Raw genomic sequence first — 15,209 nt, forward strand, 5'->3', positions numbered from 1 at the left:
CCAAAATACCACAAAAGCCTCCTCCAGGCACAGATCCTGGCACACAGTCCTCATGCCTTGAGTATTCCCAGCTGATGTCAGCGCCAGTGTCCTGTGGTTGCTTATCACGGAATCCTGGGATGGTTTGGAAGGGATCTTAAAGAACATCTCATTCCAACCCCCTCCCAGGGACACCTTCCACTGCCTCAGGCTGCTCCACGCCCTGTCCAACCTGGCCTTGAACATTTCCAGCAGCCACAGCTTCTCTGGGCACCCTGTGCCAGGGCCTCAGCACCCTCACAGGGAAGAATTTCTTCTTAATATCTGATCTAAACCTACTCTCTTTCAGTTTGAAGCCACTGCCCCTTCTCCTTGCTCTTGCAAATGTTCCTTCCTCATGGACCTCCTCTTCTGCCCCTCCTCTGTCTTCTTAAATCTTGTCATGATTAAACTTTGGTCCCCACCATCAAGGGGCTCAATAATTCCCTCTCCCTGCCCCAACCCTGCCTGTGCAGGGCTCGTGCAGCCACCTGAGCTCGTGTAATCCGTCTGCCCAGAGCCACCCAAGCAGCTCCTGCACCCAGAGCATCCAGCCTCAAAGCAATCTCATGGCCTAGAAGAGTTTTCTGCCAGGCTTCTGTATTCTGTATGTCCACAGTGCACTTTTTAACATAAAGAATTATACCAAATTTCCATACTTATCATAAGAACTAATACCAGTTTAAGTGTATCCTACCCACCTCTTTACCCCTTTGTTAAGGTCCAGACTTCCATCTTCTCTTTTTTTAAGGTTTACCAGAGAAGTGAACTTATCAGACCGGAGGTTAAACCGGATTTCTGCTGCCGTTTCACGGTCTCCCAACTCTGCTGCCATTCACTGGCAGACACGTGAGTGCTGACAGCACCTGTGAACCCGTGGAAGGGCTGCAGCACAGGCACCAAGCAGGAAAATGCTGGCAGAAAGCGTGGGAAATGTGGCTGCTGCCACTGTCCTCCCCTGCAGAGCAAGCCAAGCAGTGGAAGGGGGCAATGTCAAACCTACCACGGTCAAGTCTCATCTCTCAGAGTCCTCACTGACTTGTAGATTGGCTTCAGAGCTCAAAATCTCCCCTAATTTTTCCAGCCGTGCAAGCGGATACAATGAAAAAGGTTCCCTCTGCCGATGGCCCTTTGACCTGGCTGTGTCCTGAGACATTGCAGCTGCAGCAAAACATGCCAGAGACCTCGGGCTCTGCTTCTGTCCCAAGGTGAGGAGAGCATTTCACCCCAGAGGCCTGAGAAACGCGAGTTCACATCTGATTTGTTGGGGGAATTTATTCTGTGGTGCAAGCACATGGTGACAAACCTCCCTCTGACCCAAGTGCTGTGCTGGTCACAGGGAGAGGGGGTTTTTTTGGTGCAGTGACTGCTCACCTCAGTGATTCCTGTCACCCCTGCTGCAAACCCCTCCTGCGAGGGCTGGCAATAAGAATTCTGAGCAAATGAAATCACAAGTGCTGTGGGTATGAGTTGTTCCTTCCATTTATGCTGTCTTACTCCAAAACATGCAGGCAAAATTCTGTCAGACTCTTCTGCCTTATTTAAATTACTTTTTTTTTTTTTTTTCCTTTTGGTTGGTTGTGGGGTTTTTTGGTGGTGTTTTTGGGGTTTTTTTGGTTGGTTGGTAGGTTGGTTTTTCTTCTTCCTCATTAAGGGGGATAGATTTTTAATCTCTTGGTTTAATTAATGCATTTTCAGCTGCTTAGTTAATGACCCAAACATGGAAGTCACACCGTGAGGCAACCTCCTGCAATTTACCAGGTACAAATGTGAATTAAAAGCTCAAATGCCAGTCCAGCCCTGCTCAGTGGCCGACTGAGCATCAGCTGGTGGGAGGGAGAGCAGGACAGCCCAGCTGCACCACAGCTGAATCTTCTACACTCCACTGGAGAGCATTTACAAGCATTTCAGGTGCTACAGTGGGTCCTGCACTTCATCTTAGCAAAGGAGAAAAAATACATACATAGCCTCTGATCTGTGTTTTGCTTTGGCTTTTTAAAATTTTGTGTTTCTGAACCATAAAGGAGTTGATCTGTACTTTAGCTGGAGAATTCATCTCCACCAGCCTCCCAGGAGAGGTGGAGTGTGGCTGGGCTGCTTTTTGCCAAGGGAGATGGAAATATTGTCATTGCCAGCTTCTCCAGCTCTGATACTATTTCTTGTTTGAGCCTTCCATGCATCCCAGTCTACGCCTCTCCTCCTCTGTGCTGCCTTTTTGATGAGGCTGAAATGACAGGGAGATGAAATGATAGGGCATTAGCAGTGCCTGGAAGAGAAAAGCCATCCTGGCAGGCTTGCAAGTCAGCTCTGGTGTGTTCTGCTAGAGAAACTACAGCCCAGCAAAAAATCGGGATTTCTTCCCGCTACGAAATCCTTTCCCAGACTCTGCTGAACCGTCCCTGCCACTGCTAATTAAGTTCATCGTATTCCATTTTCCCCGTGCTGATGTGACAGGGTATTTGTTTTGCATTAAATCCAGGTGAAACTCGGAGCTGACAGGTAGAAAATCGATGAGAGGCAGAAATCATCTCCGGGGGAAGCCAAACTGCTGCGGGGGCTGAATGAGCCTGTTGGGCTTCCTGGTTTCAGTCCCATGGACGAGGTCATAGATCCTGGTGTCATGAACCTCACAGGGGAAATAATGACATATCCAGAGACTGAAACACTGCTATGTATAGCTTTTCTTACCCCTATGGCCTGCTGAAGCACATAAATAAGTCAGGCTTTTAGCATTGCTGTTTTGTGGAGGGTTTGGAAGTAGCTCATAAATTATTGGAGAAGAAAGGTCAGGCTCCTAAAGAATGCTTTGGAAAATCAGCATCCTTGGGAGGGATTCGACACGCTTTGTTTACAGTGTGAGAGTTCAACATGCAAATCCTCCGAAAAGCCCAGGGAGCCTTCCAGCAAAACCAGCGGAGACGAGGCTAGACATTCCAAATAGTTCCCTTTAAGTAAAAACAAACAACAATAACAACAAAAACATAGCAGGAAATTAAACCCCAGACCTTCCTTGGTCAGCACTGAGAACTATGAAGCAAGCTTTCAAAGGCCTTTGCAGCTCAGCTCTGAAATTATCGTAATATCAACATCATCAGAGCCAAATGCTGCTCTGTGCAAGGCTCAGCTGAGGGCTCCTGCAAGGGACAAGGGGGGATAAAAGGGACATCTCTGACCCTCAGTGGCCTGCAAAACACTTTTTGGGGGCCTGTTCCCCTGGGCTCCCCTTTGTTTCCACTTTGGTGTCTCAGTGGCATGGTGATCCCGCGTGTCCCGTCCTCCAGCACGGCTCAGCAGGGAGGAAAAGGGCACCAGAGGTGGGAGCCAGGCTTTGGCTCCGAGATTTCCCCGGCAGATGGAAAAAGAGGGAAACAAAAAGTTGTTGAAATAAGCAGCGTGGAAGGCAGACAGCAATGCATTAAACCCTGCAGCGAGGGGCTGACATCAGCCTGAGTGGGTGGAAAACGGAGACGGCGCAGACAATGGAGCGGCTCTGCTCCCCCTGAGCGCCTCGCCAGAGAAAAGAGAGAAAAGAAAACCGATTACTGTTGGGGGTCAGGAAAGGAGGGGGGGAAAAAAAAGAAAGGGAGAAAGGAGACCCCAGCATTCTCAGGAGGGACGTAGAGGAGATGCTGGGCGAGCACCGAGCGCGTCCCTCGCACGGTGCGCTCCCTCGCAAGCCGGGAGGATGCTCGGTGCCACCGGCGAGCGGCTGCTGCCACCTCCCGGGAGCGCAGGAGAGCATCGCCCGAGGACCAGGCTCTCTGGAACAGCGCAGGAATACTCGGACGAGCCCGCAAAAGTCCTCGGGCGCGGCGTCTCTGAGCGCCCAGGAAATAAAGCTGTCCGTGCGCAAACGGCGCGTTGGGTGTCAGAGGTTTGGTGCAGGCTGGAACAGTGCTGTGCGGAGCTTCACTGGTGGCCCGAAGGCAGGGCAGACTCTGAATTGAGCAGTGCTCCTTTCCCCCTCATCCGAGGGTAATGACATGACCGACCAGCTATGAAATGTCCACGGAGAAAGCACCACCAGCAAATCGTGGAAATTCCCTTCCTCCCGCCTGCCGGCCGAGCTGCTCCTTCCCCTGGGACGCACCAGCCAGGCAATGCCACACTGCCCACCAGCCTGAACACACCCCGTGCACGGCCTCCCCACCTCGGGACCCCTGCAGAGCGACCTCAGCCATCCAAAACAGCTCCAGAGAGACATCACAGCCCGCTCTGGAAGCAGTGAGTGCTTCAAGGAGCCTCCAGGACCTTGTGGATCAGCCTCTGCCTGTACCCCGGGGCAGCTGGGTCTCACCCTCCCCAAGCAGACAGGTTATTTTCTCTCTCAGAGGAGTTCAGGGCCCTCAAGCAGTGTGGAAGATCTCTGCAAGTCAGCTGGAGGATGAACTTTGAGGCAGAGACAAGTCTCCTGAGCTTTGGCTGACTTGCGTCACTCCATCATCTTGCCTCAGCCTCTCCGAAATGAGATTTCATTTTTATTCCGCTCGTGCTGCTCTCTCAGAAATGCCACGGACATCTGGGCCTGCCCCAAGCTCACATTTGTCATTAAAAGGGACAGTTAATTGCAAGTGAAGCACCAGTCATGTAACCAGGCTCCGGCCCTGTTGTGTGGGTTCTGGATGGGCCCTGACTGCATTTCCCCTGGGAAAAGCCCCACAGACCAGGAGCTGGGAAATGAGGGACACAGCAGGCACCTCATGTGAGCTGGTGGCTTTCCAAGACAGTCCTGACAAGAGGTCACACCAGAGGGACAAAGTCCAAGTTAGGGGGAGCACAGCCCAGGTCATTAAAGTCTCCTCTGGCTGCATCGCCCAAATTTATGTGCCCAACGTTGCAGCAATAAACTGCAGAGATGTGCCCAGTGCTCTTTTGAGAGAATACTGGGGGCGATTTTTGTGTGTTTGGAGCTCTCTTTTTTGCCAACAGAGGCAGCTTACTGCTATTTTAATTCCAGATGTAGAGACCCGTGTGGCAGAGCCCAACCCCTGACGATGATGCCAAGGAGATGAGGGGTTAGGGAGATTGCACGTAGCAGAATTCCCTTTGGGTGAAAATTGCTGGTAAACTTTCGGGCTACTCCCAGTTTTTTATGCAGCACTGGCTAACTTGTAAATCAATCAGAGAGCAAGGAGTGCCAGGGTTGTGCAACTCTGGTGGGGTCCATGTGCCTGCTTGCCGTGTGCCCTGGGTGCCATCTCGCTGGGGAGATGTTGAAACCTGGTGAGAAGGGAGCTCTCCGGGGTGCCAGAGAGCAGGAAAGGCTGCCACCCCGTGGGGACACGGCTTTGCCAGGCAACCCCTCCCTGTCTCCAGGGCTGTCCTTCTGCCAGGAGCACATTCCAAACCCAAAGGATCAGCGTGGGCAGGATGCAGCATCCCTTAACCGGTCGCTGCCTTGCAGAGAGCGCTGTGTCAGCTCTGTGTGCCTTCTCCAGAGCAGGATGAGGAGAAGCCTCCTTATCCCCCTGCCAAGAAAGGTGACAAGCCAGGAGCTCTGGCCCGAGTGCTCGGGGACAGCTTCCTGGCTGGTGGATCCTGCCGGTTCTTGCTCCTGGATTTTTCTTGGAGGAAGCAGGATCCTGGCAGAGGTAGCCTGCCCAAGCAGGGCAGTGCCAAGGAGGGCAGGGAGCAGGTACAGCACCAGAAGCTGCTGCTGTCCCCCACATCACCGCCACCCCCACTGGAGCCTGTGGGAAGGAGGAGGCTGCATGCCCCTGGACCACCATCTGCTGCATCCTCCTGAGATCTCGCTCATAATTCCTCTGGAGGAGAAGCTAAAGTCATTCCTGCTTTGCTGCAGGGAAGCAAGATTATCAGTCTGGGTGGAAATGGAAGGCAGGTAATGAAAAACACACCGCAAAAAGGACGAATGGTCACCCTGAGCAGAAGGCTGTGGTTAATGGCCACACTTCACAAACTGCCCAGACACTTTGGCAGTTCCCTTGGGCAGGGTCCTTTGCTGCCTTTCCGCTCCATCATGAAACTAACAGCTAATTCACAACCAAAAAAACGCCCAAGAAACTTTGTTAATCTTTAAGGAGTGTTATCAGCACCTTATTAACAGGTATATTTGCAAAGAAAGTTGTGGTGAAGAGCTCCTTCCTGAAACCACCATAGGTTATCAATAACAAGAATTTCTTTAAATGACAAGCAGTCTCGGCAAAGGGAAACAAGAATTTTTGCAGAGAAGAGGAGGGAGAGGAGTAGTATCCTGGATAGATGTGACTGGAAAGACTTCTGGGTGAAAATGTGAAATATTTTGAGTGACACACATGCGTTAGTGGCAGTGCTCAAGGAGTTCTGCAAGTGGATGAGACTTCTGGTGTCAGAGGGGCTCTGGGTTTGGGGACAGGCTGGGGATCCTTCAGTGACACATTCCCTGTCCCACACAGAACACCACCAGACACCCCAATGTCCTTGCACAAAGGCTTTCAGAGCTGCTTACAGTTTTAATTAGCTTATGGACTGCAAAAGGCTTTAAAAGCATCTCTTCTCAGAGCAGGGAGATAGTCACTGTCTGGTGTCCCCAAAAGTGAGGGGCAGCATGAGTCCTGAGCTGCTGCCCCCTCTGCGTGGCTCCTGCCCTGATTTCCTATTGTTTCCTATCAAAACTCTCACTTTCTGCCAGCCAGGCACACAAAGGGGCCCACAAACAGCTCAAATGTCATTTCATGGCCCTGACAGACACACAGGCTGCTCATGCACCTGCAGGTAACATCTGCATGCAGATCACGCTCAAAATATCGTTTTCCTGTGTTCACACCCCTGAGAGGAGGTTTGAATAGGGGTCAAATGTCCGGGATTCGATTTTTTTTTAATTTTTTTTTTTTTTTTCCCCTCCCAGCTTTGCTGGGTTTCTGTCAGGAAGGAGAGAGATGTCAGCACATGGCAGGGAGGCACCGAGGCTCTGGCAAAAAGATGCATCTGAAGGGAAAGCAGCAGAGGCTGGGGACCTGTTAGCAGCAGGCAAAGAAAGGAGGCAGCCTCAGTTAAAATGCCCTTTCTGTGCCTGCAGCTCCAGCTCCCTCCTGGAATGAAACTGCCCTTTCCCAAAGCGCACTCATTCACGCCTTTCCCCCGGAGATGCAAACACGACAGGGCTGCACAATTTGTGATGGAACGCTCTGAGATTGCCCAGTAATTAATCTCAGTAAAAAATTGGTTTAAAGGAGTGTCAGACGCTGAGGGGATTTATTGCTTCCTAATTACCCGACAGGAATCTCGCTCCTTTGCCCGGTTTCTTCTGCTTCTGCAGCACTTTCCCCCTCCTGCAGCCTTATCCCAGTCCCAGCCTCTGCCACAGGTGCTGTGATGCTGGTCCCAGTAATGATCCCTCAGGGGATGCAGGCAGGGGACTGGGATGAGCTCCGGATACACTCACTTTCTGTGGATAAGAGGCGATGCCTCTGCTCCTTTACTCCCAGCCCTCCCTGAGTTTTGGCCTAGATGTGGCAGAAGCAAGTGGCTTTTAAATTTAAATAGTCTCAGCGCTTCTGTGTTTATGGCTCATATTAATATTTAAGCCCACGCCGTGAGGAAAGCAAAAAAACAAACAAAAAAACCCCCCACAATTAACAAACAGCTTCATTTATTCCCTCTGTTTTTCACAGCTGATCAGCATCAAAGAGGAGGAGGTTGGTGGGCTCAGCTTTTTGGCAGAGCAAAAGCTGTCTGAGATGGTTATACCTATGTGGTAAATTATGGGGATGTGGGGGGCCTTTCCTGAACACCCTGGAAATCCCTCTGTGTGGGAAGCTATTTGAGTAGAGCACGAGTGCTGAAACCTTCAGCCTGGGGTATTCATGGAGTACACAGGCCCTGGGGCTGTGGATTTCATGTGTGGCAACTGCAGGGAGAGCTCGTACCTGCACCCCCCACCCCACCCACCCTGCCGTCAAACAGCTTTAATCATTAATTTGGGATTAAATCCGTCTCGTGGTTCCACGGACGTGAGGTTGGAACTGCTGTTTGTAGCGGCCTGGTGATCTGAAGGAATGGTGTCGTGGTCAGGCTGCTGAATTTTGTTCTTTTCCCTGATCCTTTTGGGTTTGCTTGCACGAGGGACAACGGGAACACCAGAGAAAGGGCGAGTCATCCTCACAAGACGTACTTCCAGCAGCGGAAAGCACATCCTCCAAGTGGTGCTGGGCACCACACCGACCTTCCAAAGCCTTCCAAAGGAAGAGAATGAAACCCCCGAGGCTGTTTGCGTGTTTCCTATATCACTTTATTGACCGCCACTGACCACGTTCTCAGGTTGAGCGCCAGATACCAGTGGGAGAGGTGGGGCTACCCTAGAGTGACAGGGACAGAGCAAGAGAGTGTCACACACATAGGCTGGGGAGAGCTGGCTGGGGATGAGAAGCCTCTGCACAGCGGTGAGCCCCCCCTCTCCCCCCTCCAAGGGCCTACAAAGACAGTGGAAAGACATGCTTGTCCTCCTGCCAGTTGTCCCGAAGGGAAATGACAGGGCAGAGGTGTGAACAGAGACACTTAAACACTTTGCTGGGAAAAAGAAAAATAAAAAAAATTCACGTTGCAACCCCCCGAAGGTGAGATATTATTATTAATTATTATTATTATTATTATTATTATTATTATTTCTCCTGCGGTCGCAAGGAACTCATGGCAGGTTCGTCACACGGACGCGGGGTCTTGGCTCCGTTGCTGTTTGAGAGTAACCAGTTTGACTCTGAGTGGGGTACAGCAACTCTGCAGGGCTTTTCCCCCTGTTCCAAGCCCCGCCTCAATGCTTGGTGCACCAGGAGCCAGCGTTACTCATGCATTTCTTCCTGCCTGACGGTGGATATGGGCTACAGCACCGGACAAAGACCCCTTCAGCAAGTACAGCAGCATGGCAGCGTTGCCATCCGTGCCATCCCCACGAGGTTTAAGCTTCCAAGTCCACCAGCAGCTCACCCAGCCCCTCGTTCCATCCAAGGGAAAAGGGGGAAAACAAAAAAAAGCAAATTTAAAAAAAAAAAAAAAAAAAAAGGAAAAGAAAACATAAAAAAAGAGGAAACAAAGTGGGGGAGGAACCAACAGAAGAAACCCCTCCAGATATTCACTGATATCTACGCAAAGGCTCTGGGAGTGAGACCTGCAGGTGGTGGCCGCCTGCCCAGCGCGGTGGCGGGCGGGCTTAGGAGGAGGGCGCGGAGGTGGGCTTCTCCTCCCGGGACACGGGGATGGGCCTCTCGCTGTGGCTGGCGTCCATGTTGGAGGGCACCTTGGGGCCCGAGAAGGTCAGCATGCCATCGTTGGACAGGGAGCAGGTGATGGCAGCCTGGTCCACGTTGGCGGGCAGGCGGTACCGGCGGTGGAACTCCCGGGAGATGTAGCCGTGGTCGTCCTGAGAGGCAGTGGGGAGAGGGGGGGGGAAGGCGTGTCAGAAACCCTCTGGCACGGCGCCGTGCCTCCCTGCGTGCGGCTCCCCAGAGCAGGGGATCCACAATCACCCTGCTCATCGTGACACGGCACCGCCAGCACCCCTGGGCACGTCTCTGCTGGGTTTAATTTTACAGGTTTGTAGGGGCAGGTGCGACGCCTCTGAAGCTGCAAGAGCTGAGCAGGGCAGCAGGGAGTGATTTTGGCCATATAGGTTTGATCCCAGGCTGGGGTCTGGTTTGGACCTCTGATTTCAAAGGATGCTTGGAGACAAAGTTTGGAGGCCTGGGAAGGTAAAAGCAAGGTGGACGTGTGCGCCCACGTATTTATTTACTGGGCTGCAATGCCGTGTCAGCCAAAGTACACAATCCTGGCCCCCTTCTTTTTTTGGTCGAAAGAATGAGAAATGCAATTATTTTTTTAAAGTTGGCCATGAGAATAATAACTACATTAAAAAATGCATACTGTTTCCAGGCTAGAACTTTGTCTGGCCAAAAATGTGTATGAGAAGAATTAAACCCCTGCTGGTATAATTCACTTTTCGACCCCCACAGATATTTCCATGACATCCGTGTTAAAAGTTTCCAAGCCCGAGGCACTTGGTTGGTTTTCTTTTGTTTTGTTTGCTCTTGCTTTTCTCTCTCAGATTGGCACATGAAAAACTCTGTTTTCACTAAGGATTCTGGCTTATGAAAACTCAGCCATGCTTCAGCAGCGCCAGATGATGTTCTGTGTCTGGCCCAGTGTTATTAGTGAACAATGGACATCGTCATCTGACGGCTATGGAAGATGATGATCGAAAACAAACAAAGGAGGGGTGGATTAGCTTGTTATTGTCAGATATCAGGTGGGGGCTCTACGGGAACAGGCCACGCCAATAATGACAATTCATAATTAACTCCTTCTTCTGACACATTCTTTTTTTTTTTTCCTTCAGCTGAGAACTGTTGGAAAGAACGGGAGCCGGACTCCCCATTTGCTCCACCATCACCATCACTTCCACTTACCTGCCTTTCACTGTGCTTGCCGTGGATTTCCACAAAGTCATCAATAATCTTCACGCTCAGGTCTTCGGGAGAGAAGTGTTTTACGTCCAGCATGATTGTGAACTTGTCCCGATCAGACCTCACCTGAAACGAGCATTGTCACACAGTGAGGCCCGAGCTCTGGGAGCGGAGGCCAACGCCACCACAGAGTTAAAGGCCAAAAAAAGGGGTGGTCTGGCACTTTGTCCTTCTGTGACTACGGTCTTCTTCCCATTGTGGGGACCCAGGGACATTGAGAGGCCGTGGGAGGTGTCGGGGTCACTGGGAGGCGTCAGGGTCACCAGGAGGCCATGGTAGGTGTCTGCACCTTGGCTACTGCTTTGGGGAGAGGCGCTGCTTACTCCTTGCTGCTGTTCTTGTGCCAGGGACCCTTTAGCACTCAGTGACCTGCCAGGTGGACCAGGCACAGAGAGGGGATGGAAACCAGCGTAAGACTCTCTGGTAGCACGTGTCTTGTCCTTTCAGTGATTTATGGTTTTGTTGTGGTCGTAGCTCAGGGAGGAAAGCAGTAAGAAAGGGCTACAGAAAGCACCTGTACCTGAATTTCAGATCACGGCCCTCACAGCTACACATTTCCCTACAGTTCCCTTCAGAAAACTGTTCCACGGTCCTTCAGTGAGGGATTGCTAAAACCACTGAACTCCCAAGGTGGAGAAAGCTCCTACTTGCCAAGATCCTCTCCCATGGTGAGCTGCCTTCACAGGCACTTACTCTGGGAGCAGCCTTGCTCTTCTTTGCTACACACATAGCGGGCAAAACCAGCCTTCTTGTGTTGGAAACAACCCTCCAAAGGAGCCAGAACGGCTTCTGTTTCTCAAAGGGAAGCTTTGCCCCCAGCGAGGGTTTCCCTTTGTGCCCAAGAAGGGGTGTGTGGGCTGTGCCTGGCATTTTCGGGGTCTTCCTCGTCCCCTCACATGGGGCAACAGCAGTGTGAGATGGGTGTGGAGAGGAGCGGCTGGAGGCATAAGGAGAGGGAGGAAGGAAAAGGGGAGGAAATGAAAGGGCCCTTACCTCCGAAATGCCCGACTCCAGCACGCTGCGGAAGAGGGACTGCCTGTAGTAGGGGCTGATGGTGGACGAGAACAGAGGCAGGAGGTCATACTCAAGGAGACCCTCCCCAAAAAACTGGTCGAACAAACGGCTTGGAATGAGGGGTCCCAGAGCACGCTTGAACCAGGGGTGCTGGATGGTAATGTCCATGCTGCTGCTGCTGCTGCTGCTGCTGCTGCTGCTGCTGAGACCTGTGGCTGCAAGGGGAGAGCGGAAGGGGCAGAGCCGCTGCTGGGGAGACGGCGATGCCTTGGCTGGACTGCGCGGTGCTGCCCCAGGGAAGCTCCCCCTATTTATACCGGCCTCGCAGAATGAAGGCATTAGCAGGATTCCTCTGGAAAGACATGATCTCATGATGGAGGCAACGTGGTCAGCAGAAATGCGGAGACTGACCTGGAAATGACAGTCTGGTTAGAATCGGTGCCAGATGTCCTGGAGGGATGATGCCAGGCAGCAGGCTGAGAGGCATGGGGTGCCCAGGGGTGCTGGCATGTCCCCTGTGGAATCAAGCAGGCTGAACAGGACACCCCGGTGGGCATCTCAAAGATGGTTGTGAAGAGATCTGCTCCGTGGGTCTCCATGACCTGACCTCGGGTTTCGTTAATTTGCTGCTTTTCTGCCCCTCCTTGAAGCAGAAACTCAATATTTCTTCCAAATAAATGGAACAGCTTTCTTCCAAGCAAGGAAAAAGGGTCTGATTTAGGTTGAAGAAGGGGAAAGTTTTTTTGTAACACGCTACAAATTGCCTCTGCCACTCGAGAGGGGCCTGACACCCATGGCACAGGGATCATGGCACGACTGGCAGGGAAGCAGGACTAACAAAAGATGCAGAGCATCCTTTTTTATCTGACAAAACAAAAACTTTTAACAAAAAAATACTTCGGCAAAAGAAAGAAAGAAAAACAAGCTCGGTCTCCGACCTCAACATCAGTCCCAGAGCTGCTCTTGAGAGTGTCCTTGTTTTGATTCAGGAGTGATGTGGGAGATCCATTTATCTCGTGGTGTCACAGCACAGATCCTGCTTAACACGCATTTCTGGTTACAGCTGTTTTTCATTTCTGTTTCACTTAAAGCCTCCTTTAAGGGGTCAGCTGGCACCCTGGGCTGCCGGGCCACGGGCACCGTGCCCGCCGCCGGAACCGCGGGCTCTGCCAGAGAGCTGAGCTGGGCTGGGCACTGAAAGGGCAGCCAGGCTCACAGCAAGGCTCACAGCCTGTGGCCGCAGCTGAAACCCCATTTCCATCACATCCAGAGATGCAGGGATTGCATTGCAGGAGCCTCTGAGCAGCAGAAGCACTGGTGTTGGGAGCCTCGAGCATCTCAGCACCTTTTGCAGTCAGCAGAGGACGAAAGAAAAAGAGGAGAGGGCACTCCCAGAAGGCTCTTCAGATATGAGGGGCTGAATCATCCTCTCACATTGTCAGGGACTAAAGAAACCAAGGGTGGCTGAGATACTGCCCTCTTCTTTGGGAGAAATCAGATCATCCCAGGTCAGAGGAGTTAAACTGAGAAAAGCACTGAGGCTTTTCTGTCACTGAGTGATATTCAGCTGAGAATCACCTGGCATCTTATCATAATTTCAGATAAAATTCAGTTGAAGACATACTTCTCATTTTTCTCTAAAGAGCCAATTCCTTATGTATATTACCACACATTCAAATGATTGAAAAGCAGAAGCCAACTTTGTGGTTTTGTGTCTTTCCTTTCTTCTGGAACCACGTTCCACATTTTCATGGTTTTCCCTAGAATTAATGATATCCATGTGTCTTGGACAGACGTTTTTGTATTTTGTGGGCAAAAATATTTCACTAAAATGTAAATTTCATATACAGGGGGTTTTTTTGTTTTGGTTTTTTGTTTATTTGTTTGTTTGTTGTTTTTTCTGATGCAGACTTCACATTGCCTGCATGGCTCTGGGGAAAAAAAAAATTGGAAAAAAACAAATCTCCTGAGATGCATCACATCTAAAACTTCTGTGTCGTGTTCAAATGTGTTGTCCATGGTGCCCGTCCAGTCAGTGGAGGAACAGATGCCTCCAGATCACGTCATCTTGTGGGTGGGTAGGAAAGGTGAAATGAGGCCCCTTTCAGCAGTGTCTGTATCTCAGGAGGTAGCTGAGGAGGCAATTCTAATTTTAATCTCCTTCTGGACGAGCAGAGCTGGTGAGATGAACCTCATCCAGTGAGAATTTGGTATGAGAAGAGAAAGTGATCATTTTTCACCAGTTCAGCAGACCAGACCTCACAAGACACACAACATTTGAGCATCATTATCACCTGCTGAGCAAACGCAGTGAGATTTGTTGGCGGAAATTGAATGGAAGAAAACGGAAGAAAATGAATGCATATGGTCATGAGCACACCCAAGAGCAATGCATCAAAGGCAGATTTTTCCAAAGCTTCACTGCAAGTTTAGAGTGTGAGTCAAACTGAGAAAATCCTCCAGAATGTTCTGCTGTCCAGCTTACCTTTGAAACAATCCCTTCCTAAACCATGATGTATAATTGCCAGCATGTGAGTGAGACACATTTAGTAAAGGATACTGCCCAGGACCAAGAGAAGAAATCCCAGACCACATTCCTGAGTAAAGCTGCCATCAGCAATCAAGCACAGCCCTTGCTTGGGTTTAGCTGCTCCCAGTTTGTCTGCATGACTGACTCCCACCTTCCCCATTTCCAGGAGAGCCCAGAGCTGTCTCCACACCCTTGCCAAGCTCTGTGCAAGCCCAGGGTGAAGAAAAAATCAAATACTGAAGTGGAGCAGTCACTGGCCAGGTGCAGTGACTGGTCAGCAGCGACTGTGGAGGGTTTGTAGGAGATTCTGAAGTGCTGACAGAACAGGGGTTCCTGTTCCCAGCTGGTTTGTTGCAGCCCCAGGAGAGCCAAGAAAGGTACACTCTGCTCTGGTCTGCATTTCCCCTCAATTCTAGTGTACCCTGTCACCCTGCAGAGGATGCAGCTCTTCACGTACTTCTCATGGAAAACAGGAATGCAACCCAGTGCTTTTTCTTTCTAATGCACATATCAACCCCCAAAACACAGCTATACTCATTTAAAAGGTCCTCTGTGTTTAGATACCAGCTGTTTAGTGATGATACAAGGCGTTGAGCAATCTCTGGCAATATTTAATGATAAAATTGTTGCAGCACGCCAGTCAGACCGTTTGCACTTCATAGAAATCTATGAGTTACAAAAAGGAGATCATGAGAGGGATGCGAAACTAGAGTAAATAACGAAGTGATTTTCTCCCTGCCACTCTTGCTGCGATGGAAAATACTTCATAACGTGTAAGAAAGCTGGTGAGTGGGGAAAAGACACAAAAGACCATGCTTTTCTTAATCTTGCACAGACCAAGCTTTGGAAAGGATGCAAGAAGTCAGGATGAAGTCATAGAGGTCAGAATGCAAGCAGTCAAGCAGAAAGGCCAGGCTCAGTCCTGGTTATCAGTTTTGGCCGCTAAGCACTTACTAAAAGCTTTCCCTAGAAATTGTTTCTTTCTTTTTAAGGGAAGAGCCCTTTCTTTATAAGAGTCATTTCCTGTTCCTCGGGGCCAGGAGCTTCAAACCTTTCCACCAAGGCAGACCTGGGATGCTGGTGGAGGAAGGAGCAGGTGAGTATAGAAGCAGTGAGACCCATTTTCCTCCCCACCAGACACCACAGGAAGCAGGAAAGCAGTGACTCTGATGAGTTCTGAATGCTGTTGGTAT

At 50.6% G+C, this 15,209-nt stretch overlaps 1 protein-coding gene across 1 annotated transcript; it reads right to left on the reverse strand.

Moving 5' to 3' along the window:
• Positions 1 to 9,163: 9,163 nt before the first annotated feature.
• Positions 9,164 to 11,663, reverse strand: CRYAA (crystallin alpha A). The gene is made up of 3 exons (XM_040056119.2): positions 11,466 to 11,663; positions 10,416 to 10,538; positions 9,164 to 9,373 (listed from the first exon to the last, which is right to left on the reverse strand). Exons 1-3 carry the CDS (start codon positions 11,652 to 11,654, stop codon positions 9,164 to 9,166), a joined length of 522 nt encoding a protein of 173 aa, XP_039912053.1. The 5' UTR covers positions 11,655 to 11,663.
• Positions 11,664 to 15,209: the final 3,546 nt, after the last annotated feature.

This window comes from Hirundo rustica, chromosome 2, assembly GCF_015227805.2.
Source record: "Hirundo rustica isolate bHirRus1 chromosome 2, bHirRus1.pri.v3, whole genome shotgun sequence".
In the NCBI taxonomy this organism is placed as follows: Eukaryota; Metazoa; Chordata; class Aves; order Passeriformes; family Hirundinidae; genus Hirundo; species Hirundo rustica.

Bases quoted from the DNA above. Each gene is read 5' to 3' on its own strand.
- CRYAA (XM_040056119.2), bottom strand. From the start codon at position 11,654: ATGGACATTACCATCCAGCACCCCTGGTTCAAGCGTGCTCTGGGACCC. The intron at 10,539-11,465 runs GTAAGGGCCCTT...TGCTCGTTTCAG, and splicing joins TGGAGTCGGGCATTTCGGAG to GTGAGGTCTGATCGGGACAA. The intron at 9,374-10,415 runs GTAAGTGGAAGT...ACTGCCTCTCAG, and splicing joins GCAAGCACAGTGAAAGGCAG to GACGACCACGGCTACATCTC.